Below are 20,795 nucleotides of genomic sequence, written 5' to 3' on the forward strand. Positions count from 1 at the left end.
TTTTGTTGTGAAATTCACAATCCATGTCCAGAAGTGCTTGTTTTACTATACAGCAAAGAAGGAGAAATTATACCGGGCCGACACCATTACGGCTTACTACGTTAACGTACTGCTCAGGTACGGATCGATACGGATTACTACGTTCCTATCCGTGGCTAGGCGTAGATATCCGCGCCGTATGTGTGACTGGGGTATACGAGAATATAACTAATATGAAACTATAGGAGTAAGATAAAACATCTAAACCTGATTTTCAAATCCATGTAAAAGACCGGTTTAACGGCAGTAGTACATTTTGCTGTGTCGTAAATCATTGACCTTAAATGCATTTTTTCTGGCACTTATATTTGCCACGTAGCAACTTCTTAGCACGGAGGTTTTTGACACTAAAGAATCCCGTATAATCAGGCATCGTCATTGTTTAACCTTTAACCTGCTGATTCTGCCTTTGCGACCAGTGCAGACCAAGATCAGCCTGCACACCCATGCAGACTAATCATGATCTGCGTTGTTTGCTTCTCAGTCAGTAAATTTTCAGGGAAAGCTCCTTTGATAAACAATAGGTACCGCCCAGATTAAATGGTGGACCGAACTATTTTAAAAATTTAGCAGGGTAAAGGTTAAGAGGCGGCAGTTATAAATTGACGAGACGAGTGATTTTTTTTCTATCCATAACTTTAAAACTTCGGTAGTAAAAGTCCTTGCAATCATTTTAGATGTGCACCTTTACGGCGTGTCTAAATTTATTTGAAGGCATCATCGCTTAGATATGCTCGAGAGTCATCATGAGGGTGATGAAAATTGCTCTTGCCGTAATGACGGTGCATTTTAAAACAGATGCACTTCAATGACGCACAGGGAAACGCATTTGACAATAAGTGGAAAAGAAAATTAGACGAACGGACGGTCAGGTACATAGAAAGAAATCCTATTTTATATGCTGTTATTTGGTTTGATCAAAGGTAAGTGCTATGAGGCGCCATAACAAAGTATTCGAAAATGATAGCATTCTTACACGGAAAAACCACGGACCAGACAGGGCTACCCACCGGAGACCAGACCAGGGACCAGACAGGGCTACCGACCGGAGACCAAACCAGGGACCACACAGGGCTACCCACCGGAGACCAAACCAGGGACCAGACAGGGCTACCGACCGGAGACCAAACCAGGGACCAGACAGGGCTACCGACCGGAGACCAAACCAGGGACCAGACAGAGCTACCGACCGGAGACCAAACCAGGGACCAGACAGGGCTACCGACCGGAGACCAAACCAGGGACCAAGGTAATGAAAATGGGTATCGAGAAAAGTCTCAAAACTTTTACTTTTAAGTAGTTTGTTTGCTATATGAGCATTTAACGGCAACGTTAAAACTGTTGTAGAATATACGTAGCTTGTATCACCTTTAACATGTAATGCTAAAGCCAGTCTAAGGGAAGAATTACATATTCAACCGACTTCAGATCTTATCGACCGAATAATGATTGCCAATATCCGCTTCAAATATTTCCATATGTGAAAACGTGTAAACTCGAGCTATGTTACAACCACATTTGTAATAAAAACCAGATTTGTAATAATTATAACATTTCTCGTTTTTATTACAAAAGTGGTTGCAAAGGTTCAATCACATTTGTAATAACCAGATTTGTAATAAAAATCGCAAACTTTTTTTCTCGAGAGATGTGTTTTTCCACGTGATATTCAAGCTTATGCATGCGTGTTTAAGCACGTGCAGGTCGAATTGAACTGTCCTGGGTCATTTAAGACTCCAAATGTTTTACCTGAAATCCTTGTTCATGGACATATTTTACTTAAGAAAATTATTACATTTCTCGTTTTTATTACAAAAGTGGTTGCAAAGGTTCAACCACATTTGTAATAACCAGATTTGTAATAAAAATCGCAAACACTTTTTTCGAGAGCTGTGTTTTCTTACGTGATATTTAAGCTTATGCATACGTTATTAAGCACCTGAAGGTCGAACTAAACTGTCATGGGTCATTTAAGACTCCAAATGTTTTACCCGAAATCCTTGTTCATGGACATATTTTATTTCAGAAAATTATTACATTTCTCGTTTTTATTACAAAAGTGGTTGCCAAGGTTCAACCACATTTGTAATAACCAGATTTGTAATAAAAATCGCAAACACTCTTTTTCGAGAGATGTGTTTTCCCACGTGATATTCAAGCTTATACATGCGTTATTAAGCACGTGCAGGTCGAATTAAACTGTCCTGGGTCATTTTAGAACTCCAAATGTTTTACCTGAAATCCTTGTTCATGGACATAATTATGTGACTTTAAAAAATTATTACATTTCTCGTTTTTATTACAAAAGTGGTTGCAAAGGTTCAACTACATTTGTAATAACCAGATTTGTAATAAAAATCGCAAACACTTTTTTCGAGAGCTGTGTTTTCTTACCATACCGAAGAATATTCCTCCGGCCACTAATCGATAGCGGTCAGATTTTTTATATAGAAATAAGAAGGGCATGTACACATTTTACTTAATAACAAAATTACTAAAAATAAGAAACCTTAGGTGCAAAAATATTACCAAAGTTCAACATTTGATTCATCACAAGGTTTTTCTAAATTAAATTTTATCTTAATTTTTGATTCGTTCTTCGCATGAAGTTTGATGCCATCATTTCGTCATTTTTTCCCTTCTTTTTTTCCATATAAAATGTGCAAAAATCTCATACATGCGTTTCTTCAAAGCATTTTTTTTGTATAAAACCATTGATATGAAAGCTTAGGTGCAAGAACTTTCCTACTCTCATTGAATTTATCTTTTGAATGATATCTATTTCATTTTTGTGAAATGAAAATTTGATTCGTTCTCAGACGGTTTATTTTCACTAATTTCAAAGAAAAATTAACTTCAGCGCGAAGTTGTTGTTGTAGCGTCATAAGCAGACGATATTATAGTATGCCGCGTGAACATGCGGTATTGTGATCAAAACGTTATTTAAAGTAATGATTTAATCATTTAATGTAATTTTACTTCGCGAGTAATTCATTTTGTGTTAATATCACAAATTAACAATATAAGAAATGCAATTAAATATTGCAATTAATATTTCGGTTCTAAAAAGAAAGAGACGCGCATTTCTTCTCATGTTATTGTTCTCACCTTATTTCATATACATTTAAATATCAGTGTCAATTATGCCAATTATGTCAATTAAACATTAAAAGAGATAGCTTTCCTAACGACCCTTGGATCATAAATGCAAACTGTCGTAAAAAAGTAAAATACAGATTTGTTTTGTATATATTTTACCAATCTGACTAAAGTACATATCCTATTACGCTACGCATAGGATCTGAAAACGACCTATTCATTGCCTCGTTCTGACGGCTCTTTCACTAGCCAATCAGAGCCTAGCTTACAACATCTTGCAAATCTACATGTAGCATTGACTTTTGATATCTACAATTCTTATGTCGTAATGTATCAGATAGCCGGTTAGCTCAGTCGGTAGGCCACTTGCTTTGTAAGCGAGGGGTCCCGGGTTCGAGTCCTGGAATAACCGCATATTTTTCTTATCCTTTGACAATCGAACAAGTCGTCTGATTGGATAACATAAAAATAGCAATAATGGAAATCCAAAATATACAGAAGACGAATGTAAATAGGTCGTTCTCAGATCTTCGTTTAGAAGATCAAGTACTTTAGTCAGATTGTATATTTTACTTAATAATTTTTAGTAAATAAATTCAAGGTCCGCCTTAATCAAATTAAAGCTGGAATATTTAATTATGTCCGGAGCATTTTTTGGTACAAGAATGTTTTTGCAATGTAAATAATATCTGCATTTAAAACAGAATTGAATTTTACTTCAGTAACTTAATGATACATTTTTGTTTTCGCGAAAATTTTACCTGGTTTCATGATCTTTTCAGTTATCATAAATGTCGTCGTGATTAACTTACTTTCATAATTAATTGTACATGTTCAATTCAAGATAATTTTACATAAAACTAATTTCTATACTGTAATCCTATTGAATGGTAGTTTATAGAAGTAATAAAATGTTATATGCATCACGCATAAATCCTTTTTATTGGACCTGTAATAAAACTTGCCAATTACCTCCAAATAAGGAATGTTAAAACAACACAGACGTTTATTACGCTGATAAGGCTATAATTGCGTTTTGAATTACGGGTATTTTCTTTTTGGAATTACAAGGTATAATTATCATGCGATTTTAATCTTTCGCATATTTTTATTTTGCAAGCAGTTTTCATATATTGTTGGAATATGTGTAGTTATATTAAAATGAATAATGTCTGCTTAAATACGGCAAAATACCTGTACCACGCTGATTGCCACTATCTTTTTTTTTAATTTTACAAACTTCCTAATTTGCCAATATTTTAAGAATTACTGAATTGATATACGTGTGATGTTCAACCATTTCAGAATAAAATAATTCAAAACCTACACCTGTGTAATTATAAATTGTAAACAGCTGTTTAAAAGAAAAAAAAAATAACTTACGTATGTATTTTTGTGACATAAGAATGGACGTGGTAGCAGGTATAATATTTTGTATTTTGTGGCTTCCCTGTTTGATATTTGTCTTTGTTTTTTGTTGTTTTTTTTTCTTTTTTTTTGGACAAGAATGTGTTATGGCCGTAAAAGTTATAAAATCGTATAAAACATGGTTCGATCTTCCTTTTTTTTTGGGGGGGGGGGGGGGGGGGGGGGGGGGGGGGGTGGTACCTAGGTCTTTTAGGTCTTTTACACATATTATACTTAAAGACAGCGTTATTTAAAACAATGTAAAATCAGATCATATTTCTTAAATATATATGTCAGATTTTATTTTTCAACGACAGCATATTTTATAGATGGGAGACGCCGTAAAAATATCAATGCTAGTGCTATATAAATATAAAAGGAAGTGTCTATGGGTACGAACCTCCTTTTTTCTAGAGATTAAGGGTCATTTACATTTCAGATTTGGTTGAAAATGAAAAAAAAAATAAAAGACTTCATCGATATTTGCCTTTAACTTGAATCTAAATGGTTTACAGATAGTAATGTTCACCCGATTTGTTACATTGTTTTTCAAAAACATGTTAAAATATACATTCTTCTTATATAAGAATATGTATGAAAATAATTTTATATGAAAATATGGTTTTTATTGCTGATAGATATGTTATATTGATATAAAAAATAATTTAATTATTATAAAATAACATGTTAAGAATGCTATGGTTCAGAAAATTACAACATTCTTTTGATAAAAATGACTTGTTTTATTTCTAATGAAAAATCGCTTTTCCATAGTTTGTAACTCCAGTAACATTTCAATTAAGCTTTGTTACAACCACATTTGTAATAAAAACCAGATTTGTAATAATTATAACATTTCTCGTTTTTATTACAAAAGTGGTTGCAAAGGTTCAACCACATTTGTAATAACCAGATTTGTAATAAAAATCGCAAACACTTTTTTCGAGAGATGTGTTTTCCCACGTGATATTCAAGCTTATGCATGCGTTATTAAGCACGTGCAGGTCGAATTGAACTGTCCTGGGTCATTTAAGACTCCAAATGTTTTACCTGAATTCCTCGTTCATGGACATATTTTACTTTAGAAAATTATTACATTTCTCGTTTTAATTACAAAAGTGGTTGCAAAGGTTCAACCACAGTTGTAATAACCAGATTTGTAATAAAAATCGCAAACTTTTTTTTTCGGGAGATGTGTTTTCCCATTTGATATTCAAGCTTATGCATGCGTTATTAAGCACGTGCAGGTCGAATTAAACTGTCCTGGGTCATTTAAGACTCCAAATGTTTTACCTGAAATCCTTGTTCATGGACATATTTTACTTTAGAAAATTATTACATTTCTCGTTTTTATTACAAAAGTGGTTGCAAAGGTTCAACCGCATTTGTAATAACCAGATTTGTAATAAAAGTCGCAAACTTTTCTTTTCCGGAGATGTGTTTTCCCACGTGATATTCAAGCTTATGCATGCGTTATTAAGCACGTGCTGGTCGAATTGAACTGTCCTGGGTCATTTAAGACTCCAAATGTTTTACCTGAATTCCTCGTTCATGGACATATTTTACTTTAGAAAATTATTACATTTCTCGTTTTTATTACAAAAGTGGTTGCAAAGGTTCAACCACAGTAGTAATAACCAGATTTGTAATAAAAATCGCAAACACTTTTTTCGGGAGATGTGTTTTCCCCACGTGATATTCAAGCTTATGCATACGTTATTAAGCACGTACAGGTCGAACTAAACTGTCATGGGTCATTTAAGACTCCAAATGTTTTACCCGAAATCCTTGTTCATGGACATATTTTATTTCAGAAAATTATAACATTTCTCGTTTTTATTACAAAAGTGGTTGCAAAGGTTCAACCACTTTTGTAATAACCAGATTTGTAATAAAAATCGCAAACTTTTTTTTTTCGGGAGATGTGTTTTCCCACGTGACATTCAAGCTTATGCATGCGTTATTAAGCACGTGCAGGTCGAATTAAACTGTCCTGGGTCAGTTAAGACTCCAAATGTTTTACCTGAAATCCTTGTTCATAGACATATTTTACTTTAAAAAATTATTACATTTCTCGTTCTTATTACAAAAGTGGTTGCAAAGGTTCAACCACATTTGTAATAACCAGATTTGTAATAAAAAACGCAAACTTTTTCTTTTCGAGAGATGTGTTTTCCCACGTGATATTCAAGCTTATGCATACGTTATTAAGCACGTGCAGGGCGAATTAAATTGTCCTGGGTCATTTAAGACTCTAAATGTTTTACCCGAAATCCTTGTTCATGGACATATTTTATTTCAGAAAATTATTACATTTCTCATTTATATTACAAAAGTGGTTGCAAAGGTTCAACCACATTTGTAATAACCAGATTTGTAATAAAAGTTGCAAACTTTTCTTTTCCGGAGATGTGTTTTCCCACGGGATATTCAAGCTTATGCATGCGTTATTAAGCACGTGCAGGTCGAATTAAACTGTCCTGGGTCATTTAAGACTCCAAACGTTTTACCTGAAATCCTTGTTCATGGACATATTTTACTTTAAAAAATTATTACATTTCTCGTTGTTATTACAAAAGCAGTTGCAAAGGTTCAACCACATTTGTAATAACCAGATTTGTAATAAAAATCGCAAACATTTTTTTCGAGAGATGTGTTTTCCCCACGTGATATTCAAGCTTATGCATACGTTATTAAGCACGTACAGGTCGAACTAAACTGTCATGGGTCATTTAAGACTCCAAATGTTTTACCCGAAATCCTTGTTCATGGACATATTTTATTTCAGAAAATTATTACATTTCTCGTTTTTATTACAAAAGTGGTTGCAAAGGTTCAACCACATTTGTAATAACCAGATTTGTAATAAAAATGTGTGTGTAAATGTTCGTGTGTGTGTGTCTGTAACTATTTGCATCTGTCGCCTGCTTTGACTCAGCATGTGAATCGCGGAAAACGTTAGGTGTTGGGGTCATTAGAGTCAAAGACACTGACATGACTGATACTAAAGGCTATGTTGTAACCCTGATTTTGTAGGATTGTGCCTTATTTCATGCCTGCTTACGATACTACGATACTTGTTGTGTAATTTTGCGTTATTTGTGAGCATGTGTCTTTAAAGGGTCTAAAGGATATAGACCTAATAAATTTTGCTAAATCTTAATAAGCTTGTTATTTGATTATTTCCTATATCAAATGATTCTGCTGAAGTCCAATATTTGCCATTGGTGTTCGTGTCTATGTCCATGTGTCAGGTAAGCTGTAAGAGTATAGGCTTAATGCAAAAACGACCTTTCACTAAAGATGATCTTGAATACCCCAAGATGACAACTGTTTACAACGGGATTATGGAATTTAGAATTAAAAGTAGATGGTATTTATGAAATTTTGAGGAAATAATCCCTACAGAAATTATTTGCGCATGTGTGATATACGAGGGGCATTTCAAAAGTAATGCAACTGGGGTGATATAAAGCGCACGTTTGATAAATTTTAAATTATTTACGCGTCATACCGTCAAAGTAATCCTCCTTGTTACGTACACAAAGTTTCAAACGTTTAATCCAGTTCTTAAAGGCATCTTCATACTCATTTTTAGGAATACCCAACATGCACTGATAAACAGCGAACCCCAAGGCCTGTCGGGACCTATACCGTCTACCAGCTAAATGTTTTTTTTTTCAATTTAGGGAACAAGAAATAGTCACACGGGGCTAGGTCTGGGGAATATGGTGCATGTGGAACCCTTTCCTTGTTCAAAAACGAGGTCACAATAGCAGACTCATGCGCAGGGGCGTTGTCATGCAACAAGGATAGGTGCTTAAAGCCAGTGTGTGGACGACGTTTGAAACTTTAAATTTTAAGTTTCTTCAACACTTTTTCTTTATAAAGTATACCAGTCACAGATTTTCTATTTGGTACAACCAGTTGCATAATAGGGCCACGTATATCAAAGAAAATAACAAACATTGCTTTCTTAGCACTAATCAATCTTTTGGCAATTGAGGGGCGGCGACAGTTTTTGGTAGCCCATATTTTGTTGTTTATTTTTCTGGTAGGCTCGAAAAAGTGAACCCATGTCTCATCTCCAGTAATAATGTCAGAAAACTGCTTTCTTTGATATTTTGGAAACATTTTAAGCAGTTTTCTGGCGGTTTCAAGTCGGACATGCTTTTGCTTGTCTGACAACAAATGAGGGATCCATCTAGCTGTAATACGTCTCATTTTTAAATTACGTTTTAGAATGCGGAATACGCTTGCGGCTGAAATACCAACTCTACTAGCTATCTGATGAACAGTTAGTCTGGCGTCAGACTTAACCACATCACATACTTTGTTAACCATAGTGTTAGAAGTAGCACTACAAGGACGTCCCGATTTTGGTGCATCATTAATGGAGTCACAACCGCTTTTAAACTTCTTAATCCACCTCGTGACGGTAGCATACGACACTTCATTCTGTCCATGAACAACACACAATTCGTCAAAAATCTCCTTCGCTGATACGCTAAGCTGGCATCGAGTCTTTATATAACCTCGAATTTCAGCTGCCTTTACACTTCTCTTGCCAACCATTTTACTATAGTATCAATGACTATATGTTGCGTTTATCACTGTATTAGCGATAATACTGCGTGTACACCTGTAAATTTAGTATATCTGTGTAGAGAATGGATGTCTCGCTATATCGGTACAATTTTCAAGACAATCCCGTGCAAGGCGAGGCCGCACGATAATCAGTTGCATTACTTTTGAAATGCCCCTCGTATAGCTACGAATTAGCTTACATAAAGAATCCACTAAAACCTGCTGAGATGAAATGGCTTTTGTTTACAGGCCTTTTGGCAAGAAAATTTTTTTGCAAAGATAATATAAGTAAGATTTCTGGATTAGATTCATAACTATTTTCCGACATCTTCCATCAAGCTAGAACCTTTAAAAATGCCAGTTCAGTATACAGAGATTTCAGGTAATACATTTCGAGTTTCTTAAATGACCCAAGAGAGTTCAATTCAACCTGCACGTGTTTAATGACGCATGCATAAGCTTGAATATCACGTGGGAAAACACATCTCCGGAAAAGAAAAGTTTATGTTTTTATTACAAATCTGGTTATTACAAATGTGGTTGAACCTTGGCAACCACTTTTGTAATAAAAACGAGAAATGTAATAATTTTCTAAAGTAAAATATGTCCATGAACGAGGAATTCAGGTAAAACATTTGGAGTCTTAAATGACCCAGGACAGTTCAATTCGACCTGCACGTGCTTAAACACGCATGCATTAGCTTGAATATCACGTGGAAAAACACATCTCTCGAGAAAAAAAGTTTGCGATTTTTTTTACAAATCTGGTTATTACAAATGTGGTTGAACCTTTGCAACCACTTTTGTAATAAAAACGAGAAATGTTATAATTATTACAAATCTGGTTTTTATTACAAATGTGGTTGTAACAGAGCTATTATATACACTTAAAAAATCTGCATAAAATGTTTATTATTTCTATGCTTTCAAAGTCCGTCGCACGATTTCGGTTCATTCAGTTTACATCGACCAGTTTTTCTAAAGACCTTGCTGAGTACTTTTTATTGTAAACTAGAAATGAGATTCCATCTTCAACCAAGGAAATGAATCCCAATCGAAATCCCATCATGCAAGATATACATCAACAGAAAAAAAAAGAATTCCAAGTTGTTTTAGCTGTGAATTAATGCTGTTAGTGCGGTTTCACGTTAAATCAACTGTTTCTCCATGTTATCTGTAATTCTAATGAACTTATTCAAACATTCTGACTCTAAATAGCATCATTCAATTAGAATATTTTTACAAACATACGCGCCATTACCGTCCTATTATAGAATGTTTTGTTCGCTTTTGAAAGCACCGGGCGGTAGCACCAGGATAAATGTTTGACAATAATTTCATATATGACCGATGTATGATTAATGGGTTTATGTTACTATAATAGAACGATTCTATGTGATTATTTAGTGTTGCGTTTCATGTTTTTTCCCGATCGAACTGTGGGTGATACACGCGATTTCCGCGCTGCTTAATGGAAGTCATAGAAATGTAATTTTGAATATAAGATTAATTTCTTTATGTCTGGATTTTATGTATGAATAAATTTTGTTAACTGATGTCTCGCGATCTGTTAATGACCTTTGTAAACCAATGAAAGGCAGAGTGTGTAGCAGAACGAAGAACGAGATGAAATTATAACAGAATTATATTATAATATAATTTTCATCACCTTTTTGATGACTCACGAGCATAGCTATCCGTTGATGCCTTCAACTAGCCGAACACAATCAAACTCTCACATATGAGTCGATATGAGTCAAAATGATAAAAAGGCCTGACTGATTCCCTCTTCACTCTTTCGAAAGTCCTATTCTTGCGAAATTGCAAAAGTTTTATTTTCCGATTTAGAACATGCATGTCTTTAATCTTGTTTCTGGTACGACATTTTGAAGCTGACATACTGAAATAAATGTGCCGTTGACAATTCCCAACGTTGATTCATAGCAAAACGTATGTAAGATGGTTATTATTCAGGTGACAGCACAGGTATCAACAGAATTTCGAAAGCGAAAGATGCGATATTAAAATAAATTGTCTTCCCGTTAAGATCATCGTTTCGTTAAAGGTTGTCGTAGATTCGGTTACAGACACGTAGCAAAATGGTCAATTACACAATGGTAGATTCGTATATTGTTTTGTACCATCATTTTACAATGTTATATTCCATGTTCGGCAATGAAAATATCGTATGCTTTTGCCAAAATAAATCATCTTGAATCTATATTAGAAACTTATTGTTTTTTTTTTTCGTTTTTTTTTGTGTGTCTTTTCTAAAAAATTGTCTCTATCCTCCTTTGATACAAAAATATATAATAAGCTGACTAGTTCCTTTTTGTTCCATTTACTGTTACGTTTCTTTATACATATACTGTTATATTTCATCTTTATATTCGTTTTTGAATAAGTCAAATATGCATGTATCTAACAGACGCCATCCATAAAAAGTTTTGCCCATTTGCACGTTCATTCATGCATTAATGAGTATGTAGAATAGTCAGTTACATGTGGAGAACATATTAGTCCCCGCATGGTGTTAGATTAGAAAAATGGTGCTAAACAAAGATATACATGAAAGTATTTCAAATTTATTTACATCTTTTGTAGAAAAACGGCGCCAAAACAATGTTAGGATTTCGCATCTCATGTGCTTGTTAGAATAGAAATATGACGTTAAACTAAGACATGATTTTTTTTTGTAGAAAAAAAAATGGCACTCAAACAAGACATATATGTTAGGATTTTTATCACATATGTTTCGAACAACTGTGATTAATAATGACTAACGAAAATTATTCAGCTGCGTTTTTCCTGATCTTGTTGACTTCCTTTTATTTAGAATATGCACCCGTTTTTCACATGTCGACATTTAATTTTAATGCAGTGTAAGATTCACGAAAAACTGATACTGTATCCAAGAGCTATGAATTATTATTAATGCAAAACAGTTGTGTTAATAGAACGTAAACGTGTTGAATAAATCCTGCCATTATGATAACATCACTTAGTCTTCTTAACTTTTTCAAGGGGCACTATTGTTTTTTCAAGACAGCTCTGCCTTTTATAGGTAGCACTTAAATTCAGATTGGTGCACATACCGCACTTTTTTTATTTAGTGTACTCGTACCTGTAAGTAAATCGCATGTAAGGGTGTATTAACGTAAACTCCGCCGGAATGTAAACAAATCGATTTGCCTGTGCTCGTAAACAGTCAAAGGTTAATAAAAGCGTTACATGATAATACAAGCTTATGTTTAACGTGAATAGTTGATATATAATTGGATAGATTTTGAACTAACTGCATCTAGCAGTATTTTATTGTGTATACTATCATATCGTATTGCATGCGATTTAAACGGTGCATGTGGAGTTTGAGACGTGTGATTAAAATACAGTGGTCACTGACCTGTCTAACACCTCGGTTTACTTAAAGCTGCAAATGAACTTCTGTATTTTTGTGTTTCGCTATTCATTTCATAAAATAGTATGTTGAATCTTATGTAATTGTTGATAGAATTTCATTATCTTATATCTTTATAGTTTTACCGAAATGGTTTGATAAACAATTTATGTCTAAGTATGTTTTAAAAAAGCAACTGTTGCGTGTATTACAGTATAAGGTAACTTTCCTCTCTTATCGTATGGTAAAGTTATATTCACATACCTAAATATTGATTTTTGTGGAAAGTTGTGCATGGTTAAGCCTTTAAAATAATCACATCTACAGTGAATAGTAATATCTCTCATGGCACAATATAACACCTGTTTGTAAATATGACAGTGTGATTATACCAGTATTATACTATCAGCAAAACAGAATAGAACAGAATTTTATTGAGACTTGTACATCGTACATCGTCTAAACAGCAACATTTACAATATACATTGTCACGTACATATAATTTTAAAGAAAGTAACAAACATGTTATTAACAACAGAGAAAATAGAAAACATTGCCTAGTCATTATAATCAAATATAATGTAATTAATAAACTTTAAGGATGGTAAAAAGTGGTATGTAACTTTATCAGCAAATGAGTAGCGTCCACGGAATTGCATGCATTTACTATTTGTTAACAGCTGGAGACAGTGTTACTATATGTTACTACTTTGCATAAATTATGACATCAATGTTGCTTACTCAACTAAAGATAGATACAACCTTTATTTCTGTTCAGTTTTTAATAAAAGTCTTGTTGTCATCTAGTCTTCTTAAAGACAATAATCGGTCATTCTTAACCCTTATCGTGCTGGACACGACTGATTCTGCCTTTGCGACCAGTGCAGATCATGATCAGCCTGCACATCCATGCAGTTTGATCAAGATATGCACTGTTCGCTATTCAGTCAGTATTTTTTGGTAATCACCCCTTTTAACAGTTAATGGTACTGTCCCAATGATGGCAATTGAAAGATGGACAAGTTCATTTTAGAAATTCAGATGGGTAAGGGTTACTGATAGACTGACGAATGCCTGAAATGTTACAACCTTATATACATGTATATATAAGACCTGCAACTATTGTTAATTCCTGTTTATTCAGTTTAAAGTGGCTTGATCACAGATTTTTTAATGTAAAACTTAGCGAACTGTAAACATTGGTAATGTTTCTTAAAGGTGCATTTTAAACATTGATATTATATTATGTTTTATTCCAGTCAGCGCATACACAGTTCCACATCAACAATGCCGAAGAAGATTGTCATAGATTGTGACCCCGGAAATGACGACGCAATGTCCATTTTCATGGCACTGAGTGACCCGGATATTGACCTTAAAGCGATCACGTGCGTTGAAGGAAACACACGAGTAAAGCAAACAGCACTGAACGCTCTTCGAACCCTGCAAGCGGCAGATAGGCTAGATGTAATTTCTTTATTTCGATCTTGAACAATATATACATGATCTAAAAGTTCTTTGAAAGAAATTAGGATTACACTATATATGGCAAAGAATTATTAATACATTTATTTTTTATAACTCTTTGATAATGATAAATATTTTGTTCGTCAAAAAACAAGATAGACCCCGGAATTTTCCATGATATGATAGATATCCTTCTGATTTGTTATCAACTGTGACGACACTCGGCAATTTCCGTGAGATTACGCACGTGGCTTTCCGTAAATTCCGGAGATTGCCGAAATACTAAATTTACACAACTTCGGCATTTCCCGCGAAGACTATTTCTTTATGGAGTAATGGCTCCTGAAAGGTCAATTTTTGAATGATGTTTGCCCGGACTACTTCACCTGTACTTTTTAGGGGGAATTTGATTGAAATCATGACTGATCAATAGAAAGCCTATAGTTACGAATTTACAACATTTTTTAGCAAACTCATTTTTCAATGAGTTATGGCTCTTTGAATTTTATACATAAAGTATGTGTACTTATTCTTGTCCATGCTTCATCTCCATGCTTCTGTCCAGATTTTAGCGAAACTTCACTCCAGTTATTGATAGGAGGCGAGGTATGCGTGTCGTTGACTACAGATTTTACCGGAATGACACACTTATAGTCGTTCTTGAAAAATACGCTTCAAGGTTATTTCTCCTATATTATTGGTGGGATTTGATTGAAAATCCACATGATTTTTCGGTAGCGAGCTTACCTGCGCATCGGTTGATTGTTGTTTTTTTTTTTTACTGAGTTATGGCCCTTCGATATTTATAAATGAAATTTCTAAAACATAATTATATTATTCCTTGTATTGGAGTGACATTTACTTCCACATTCTATTAAAATGCTTTAGCAAGATTAAAGATATACTTAAAATAATAATAATAATTAAAAAAAAAACAACACCTTGTTACCATATGATTTAAATATGAAAAGCCGCACGATTTTCACTGTTTTTGATGTTTTTAGATTCCAGTTTATGTAGGCTGTAACACGCCCTTGCTTGGAGAGGTTAAAGGCCGTTCCTCGTACCATGGTTCAGATGGATTCGGGGATGTTCCGGATCCCAATGCTCCTGATGAGAGTCAGCTTCAGGCAGAACATGGCGTGATGGCTCTTCTCAGGCTGTCAAAAGCTTACAAAGGTATTTATTTAACCCCTGGGAAGTATGTTTGAGCACCGCTCCCGCTTTCTCTCGAAGAGGATTAATGTAGTACGGATATACTCCTTGTCCACACGCACGTACTCCTCATTCCTAACAATACGGCTTTGTTGCTGTCTTCCTGTACGAAAAGAGGAATATATTTGGGATATATTTAGACGTATGGATCTTGTTGATTTGAAGAAACAGGATGAGCATACATGTATGAAATGGACTCGTTCTGAGTGCGTGTATGATATGTGATTGTTTTATTAAACGCCAATTTATTTACAAATATACACACTTTCTTTTAGTTTCTCTCGGATGATTTAAGAAGCGGTGGACCGATATCTCTAGATTTAAATGTTTTCCGTGAAAGATTGTAGGAATAATACACGTTTTTTTGTGTATTAACGTCTGCAGAAGCCCGCAGGATTGTTTGTGAGGTCGAGGTCACAAACATATCCCAAGGGCTTCTGCAGACGTTAATACACAAAACAAACGTGTATTGTCGCTATTCTTGCATAAAAATATATTTCACGACGGTTTATGTATTGTTTTCATATGTGATGACTTGACGATTCCGGTACATTTTTTATTTACCATTCCAGTTGTTCTTGGAAACGGTAAACATGTTTTAAATATCCGTATCCAGGGCCCGGAAATAAACAACACTATCAAAAGCACATCCTGAAGGTTTTTAAACGACTTTTTTTTATCTCTCATTATTACAAACATAAAATTACCAATAATTGTTCATATCATTTCACAATTTGATGGACTCGATCACAATTTCAAGAATAATAACTTTACATTCGAGTTATATTAAGTACGAACTCGCAGTTGGAGTACGGACGAGTACGAACGTAGTGTCTAGTTTCCAAGCTGTTTATATAAATTCTTCGAGAAATTAGATAAAAACATACTTACAGATACTTACCAAAATCATAAATATGATACCTAAAAACAAAGAATCGCACAGGTAAACACGCGATTCTTTAACATTCACGATTGTCTACAAAATCTGAATTGACGCAGAGTTCAAAAGGGGAGTAAACGAGGGAAGAAACGAGTACGAACAATGTTGGGGGCAGCACATTTGGCGTTAGTTACTGATACAGTAAAACATTCTATGGTTTAGATTGCATCTTTAATGCTTCAAGAAGAGGTTTTTATGAAAGAAAAAGGACGCAGATACCAGATGTCAATATGCGCAGAATTACATATACGTCCCTGGGAAAGTATTTCAAAAATAAAAATCGGGTATTAACAGCACGTGAATTGTCTTGTTTGCACACGATTTTTCTCCCGTTAATAGATGGGCGGATCCAGTGCAAAAAGTAGTTTTTATGCAAGAATTGTGAAAATTTCCTCGTGTTTAAGTTATAACATTTGACGTTGTAGTACCTTAATTAAATACATTCAGGATGGAGCAGAATCATATACGTTTGATTCATTGATCAAATTCACAACCCACAGGTTATTTGTTCGAATCTTTTCCAGTATAGCTTGCGGAGGTTAGAGTGTGGAGGAGGCTTACAGTCACGAGACTACAGTTTATTTCAAAATTTCTACATTTTTCACACCATACAGCGTACAGGTTGTAAAATGTGTACCTTTAAACATATTTCTAGGTGATCTGCATTTGGTAGCGATCGGTCCACTTACCAACGTTGCCATGGCAATACGACTGGATCCCGAGTTCGGTACCAGGCTCAAGTCGTGCAGTATCATGGGTGGAAATTATCTAGGTAAACAAACACTATCTTGTTTCATATAATGAAATTTTTGACTGATCAGTTTGTAATGTATGATATGCAGTATTTACAATACTAAGACTTAATATCCTTACTCCAAAAGTCTCACACATTTTGATGACGAAGAAGAAACAAGTTTTGACGTCATAAAAATGACCAGTTACGTCTATTTTTCTCCGGAAATTGTAGAGTCGACGATAAAAATGCTCTCATTTTAGGATTCAATACAATTTATCTAGACAAAAATTCAACTTTCTGTTTGCAATTAAAACTTCTACTTGCAGCAATATAAGAAATAATAATTATTATCGAAAACAAATTCCCAGATTGAGTTTTACTGTATTGTGTGTTGCGTTTGTTTGTATACTAATTTATTTTAGCCCGACTTTGTTGAAAGATTAAAGCTGATCTCAATCGCTCTCGAGTCGTCCGCTTCCTGGAATAACCAGAACTGGTGTCATATGAGAAGTCATGGTCGTGACCCCAGTAGGGCTCGGACCGATCACCCACTGGTTGAGCGGCTGACACCTTAGCCACTAGACCACCGCTCCTCTAAAACTTTATGCAACAATATGTGTGTTTATGATGACGTGCAAGTGTACTGGGCCCAGTTGTTATGACTATAGTTTCTAATAGTTTGCGCTTTGGTACAATATTAAAATTGACCAATATGTATAGAACACGTTGTGTTTTAGAAGTTTTGTAACCAAGGAAACATACTGCTGTTTAGTAAAACTTGTTTCTGCCAATGAAACAATATTGAAAGTATGTTTTTTTGGTGTATTTTTGGTGACAGTTAGCTCACTTAAAGGTTAATTCAATCATGTAACAGTGATTTTTGTTAGCTTACAGTCTATAAACTAATTCATTTTGAATTTACGCAGTTCATAATTATATTGAAGGCTGATCGCGAAACTATTGTATCTTATTCTTTATCTGTATACAGTTACAATAGTTTCACGCACATCACACGATGTCTTTACACATCTCTAACATCTGTTTTTATTTCTTTTCTCTGGGCATGCACTCGTAATTGCAATCGGCAACTTCCGTACAATTACGTATTCTCGTATGCAATTTTCGAATTTCGGAATTCTTCGGGCAGAACCGAAAAAGGCCGAAATCGCCTACGAAGAATATTTACTCGATCTATTCATCGGCCGTTAAAGAAGCTCAAACAAATTAGCCGAAAACTCCGAAATCAGTTACGGAAAATACGTTATCAAATGGAAATATTCGAATGCCATTACTTGCCAATGGTTTACACCTCCTGGTTACAAATTAATGAATATTTTATTACAGGAAAGGGAAACATCAGCGTAGGTGGAGAGTTCAACTTCTACTTTGACCCGGAAGCAGCTTACGTTGTTCTGAACCAGTTAAGGTGTCCAATAACAATTATGCCCTGGGAGACATGTATGCAGCATACAATATCTTTTGTAAGACATTTATTTGTGAATCTCATAATTGTCAGAATTTTCTTATTGTCAAAAATTACGAAATTAACATTTTTTTTTTGTAATATTTGACGTGAACTTGATATTTGTCTAAATATAGCAAGAATAAATACCTCAGTGTTCAAAATTTTAGAAAACTCATCAGCACAGAATAAATAAAACAAAAGAAGTTTTCACCCATTTCTAGAAAGGAAACTTTAAGTAGTTTATGTTTTATAGTGTCAGAAAGTATCTTCCGTCTTTGAATATAAAAAAGGAAAACACTTATTCAACCGTTCTTAAAACTTATTTTTACTTTTAGCTCACATGAGCACAAAGTGCTCAATGTGAAAAATTGTGATCAACCTGTATCCGTCGTCCTCTATCGTCTGGCATCGTACATCGTCAACAGTTTGCCTGTTCACCCTTTATAGGTCACAATTCTAGCCCAGTCTTTAGAAGCTGTGGCAGAATATCACCCTCAATAAAATCTCGGACGAGTTCATTACTGGGTCTACTAGGGGCAAGAACTAGGTCACTAGGCTAATGAATAGAAAAACAAACCTTGTTAACATTCTAGAGGCCACATTTTCTACTCCACCTTTATGAAACTTTGTCAGAATGTTTGTGTCTATGAAATAAAAGAGAAGATTAAAACTGAGTTATCTGAGATTAAAAACTAAGTCACTAGGTCAACTCGTAGAAAAACCTTGTTACCACTTTAGAGGTCACATTTTCCATTTGATCTTCTTGAAACTTTCTCAGTATGACTGTCTCTGTGAAATCTAGGTCATGATCAAAACTGGTCTACAGGAGGACAAAACTACGACACTAGGTTAGATCATTAAAATAGGCCACATTTTCTAATTGAGCATCATAAATCCTTGTCAGAACGTTTGTCTTTAAGTTATAAAAACTAGATTAAGTTTTTAAGCTTTGGTCGATAGGTCAAATCACAGAAAAAAATGTTCACACACTGTAGGCCACATTTACTACCTAAGTTCCATAAATTCCATCAGAACGTTTATCTCTTTGAAATCTAAGTCAGGTGGACCGATGTAGCGAAACGAGTTTTCACATAACAAAATCATATGAACGAAGTTTTTCTTAAAGCATTCTGTTTTCAGGAAACACACACACAGATGAGAAACGCTCAGTCTAAGAAAGCCGATTTGATGAAGAAGATTGACCAAACTAGCGTTGAATTTGATAAGAAGCGAGGTACGACTGGCTTTATACCAGCTGACGAAGCCATTATGGCTTGTGTACTTCGCAGTGACGTCATCAAAAGTAGTGTTCACGAGTACGCAACAGTAGAAACAAAAGGACAATACACGTATGGTCAAATGGTCGTAGATTGGAGAGGAAAGTTACAAAAAGGTCCTAATGTTACCATAGTAACAGAATTAGATCAAACATTGTACGAACATTTAATGGCAACTGGTCTTGCTTGAAGAATTATTTGAGAAGAAATGTTTTGTATACATGTAATTTGAAATCAGTAATAACCAATCATGTATGCATTATTCAAATGATTCACGATCGTTTTGTAAACAAGATTTTTAGATTTTTACAAATATGTACGATTGTTATTTTCTCAATTTATTTCAGATGTTTTTATTGCTCAGGGATTACAATCATTTATGTTATAAAAGTATATGATTTAGACCACGCTTCTATCACAACAGTGTTGTATATTTTCAAACGAGACTTTTAAATGCCATTAACTACAATTCTCGCTTTGATCAACCAATTACATTGTTTAATCCTGTGTGACACGTAATCAGTTGTTAATTCTTCTTCAAATGAGTATATCTCCATTTTATGATAACACTTTTATAAATAAAAAAAGAAAGGACAAATTCATATTTCTTCCTTCCCATCATCTTTACATCAGTTTTATGAAAATGTCCTCAGGACATCAGCATTATATTTGTCGAGTTGGAATTGAGCGCACCTCTCCAGCGAGTACTGTAACCATGACAACCTAAATTTTTAGGTGTACGCCAGGGAGGGATTCTGTCCACTGACCTATATAAAATATACATCAATCCGCTTTGAGACCAGCTTGAAAATACTGGCAAAGGGGGTAAAATAGGTACAATAACAGTCAATAACTCCACGTGCGCTGACGATGTGTGTTTAATGAGTAATACTAGGGATGGCACTCAACTACTGATCAACATAGCTGCGTCCTTTGCAAAGGAGGAAAGGTACTTACACAACTGTTCTATTGTTCTCTGCGGGTTAATAACCAAAATGAATACCTACATACTATACCTGCGCACGTGCACAAGTATCATACCATACCTGCGCTCGTGCACAGGTATCATACCATACCTGAGCACGTGAAAAGAATGTTAGATGAGTTCAAACTGTAATGCTTATTTAATGCCATGTTATTGTCCGTAAGTATTGACCTGACACTCA

The 20,795-nt window shown here is 34.6% G+C and overlaps 2 protein-coding genes across 5 annotated transcripts; both read left to right on the forward strand.

The window, feature by feature from the left end:
• The first annotated feature begins 971 nt into the window (after positions 1-971).
• On the forward strand, positions 972-1,292 carry LOC123526863 (serine/arginine repetitive matrix protein 5-like). The gene has a single exon (XM_045306150.2). It carries the CDS (start codon positions 972-974, stop codon positions 1,290-1,292), a length of 321 nt encoding a protein of 106 aa, XP_045162085.2.
• A 10,991-nt stretch (positions 1,293-12,283) lies between these two features.
• Positions 12,284-20,227, forward strand: LOC123562471 (inosine-uridine preferring nucleoside hydrolase-like). 4 transcript variants are annotated; one of them, XM_045355116.2, is made up of 6 exons: positions 12,284-12,346; positions 13,789-13,996; positions 15,001-15,175; positions 16,807-16,923; positions 18,232-18,368; positions 19,493-20,227. In XM_045355116.2, exons 2-6 carry the CDS (start codon positions 13,817-13,819, stop codon positions 19,817-19,819), a joined length of 936 nt encoding a protein of 311 aa, XP_045211051.1. In that variant the 5' UTR covers positions 12,284-12,346; positions 13,789-13,816; the 3' UTR covers positions 19,820-20,227. The 4 variants fall into 4 exon arrangements, with proteins under 4 accessions (XP_045211051.1, XP_045211063.1, XP_045211044.2 ...); XM_045355128.2 differs by having other exon boundaries at positions 12,292-12,346; positions 13,793-13,996; XM_045355109.2 differs by lacking the exon at positions 12,284-12,346 and adding an exon at positions 12,416-12,550.
• Positions 20,228-20,795: the final 568 nt, after the last annotated feature.

This window comes from Mercenaria mercenaria, chromosome 15 (assembly GCF_021730395.1).
Source record: "Mercenaria mercenaria strain notata chromosome 15, MADL_Memer_1, whole genome shotgun sequence".
NCBI classification, from domain to species: domain Eukaryota; kingdom Metazoa; phylum Mollusca; class Bivalvia; order Venerida; family Veneridae; genus Mercenaria; species Mercenaria mercenaria.

What these genes read in the sequence shown, in the direction of transcription:
- LOC123562471 (XM_045355109.2), top strand. Translation starts at nt 12,474, where the DNA reads ATGCGATTTAAACGGTGCATGTGGAGTTTGAGACGTGTGATTAAAATA. An exon ending in AAGCGGCAGATAGGCTAGAT is followed by an intron (nt 13,997 to 15,000) that starts GTAATTTCTTTA and finishes TGATGTTTTTAG; the next exon opens with ATTCCAGTTTATGTAGGCTG. An exon ending in TGCAGCATACAATATCTTTT is followed by an intron (nt 18,369 to 19,492) that starts GTAAGACATTTA and finishes TTCTGTTTTCAG; the next exon opens with GAAACACACACACAGATGAG.
- LOC123526863 (XM_045306150.2), top strand. Translation starts at nt 972, where the DNA reads ATGAGGCGCCATAACAAAGTATTCGAAAATGATAGCATTCTTACACGG.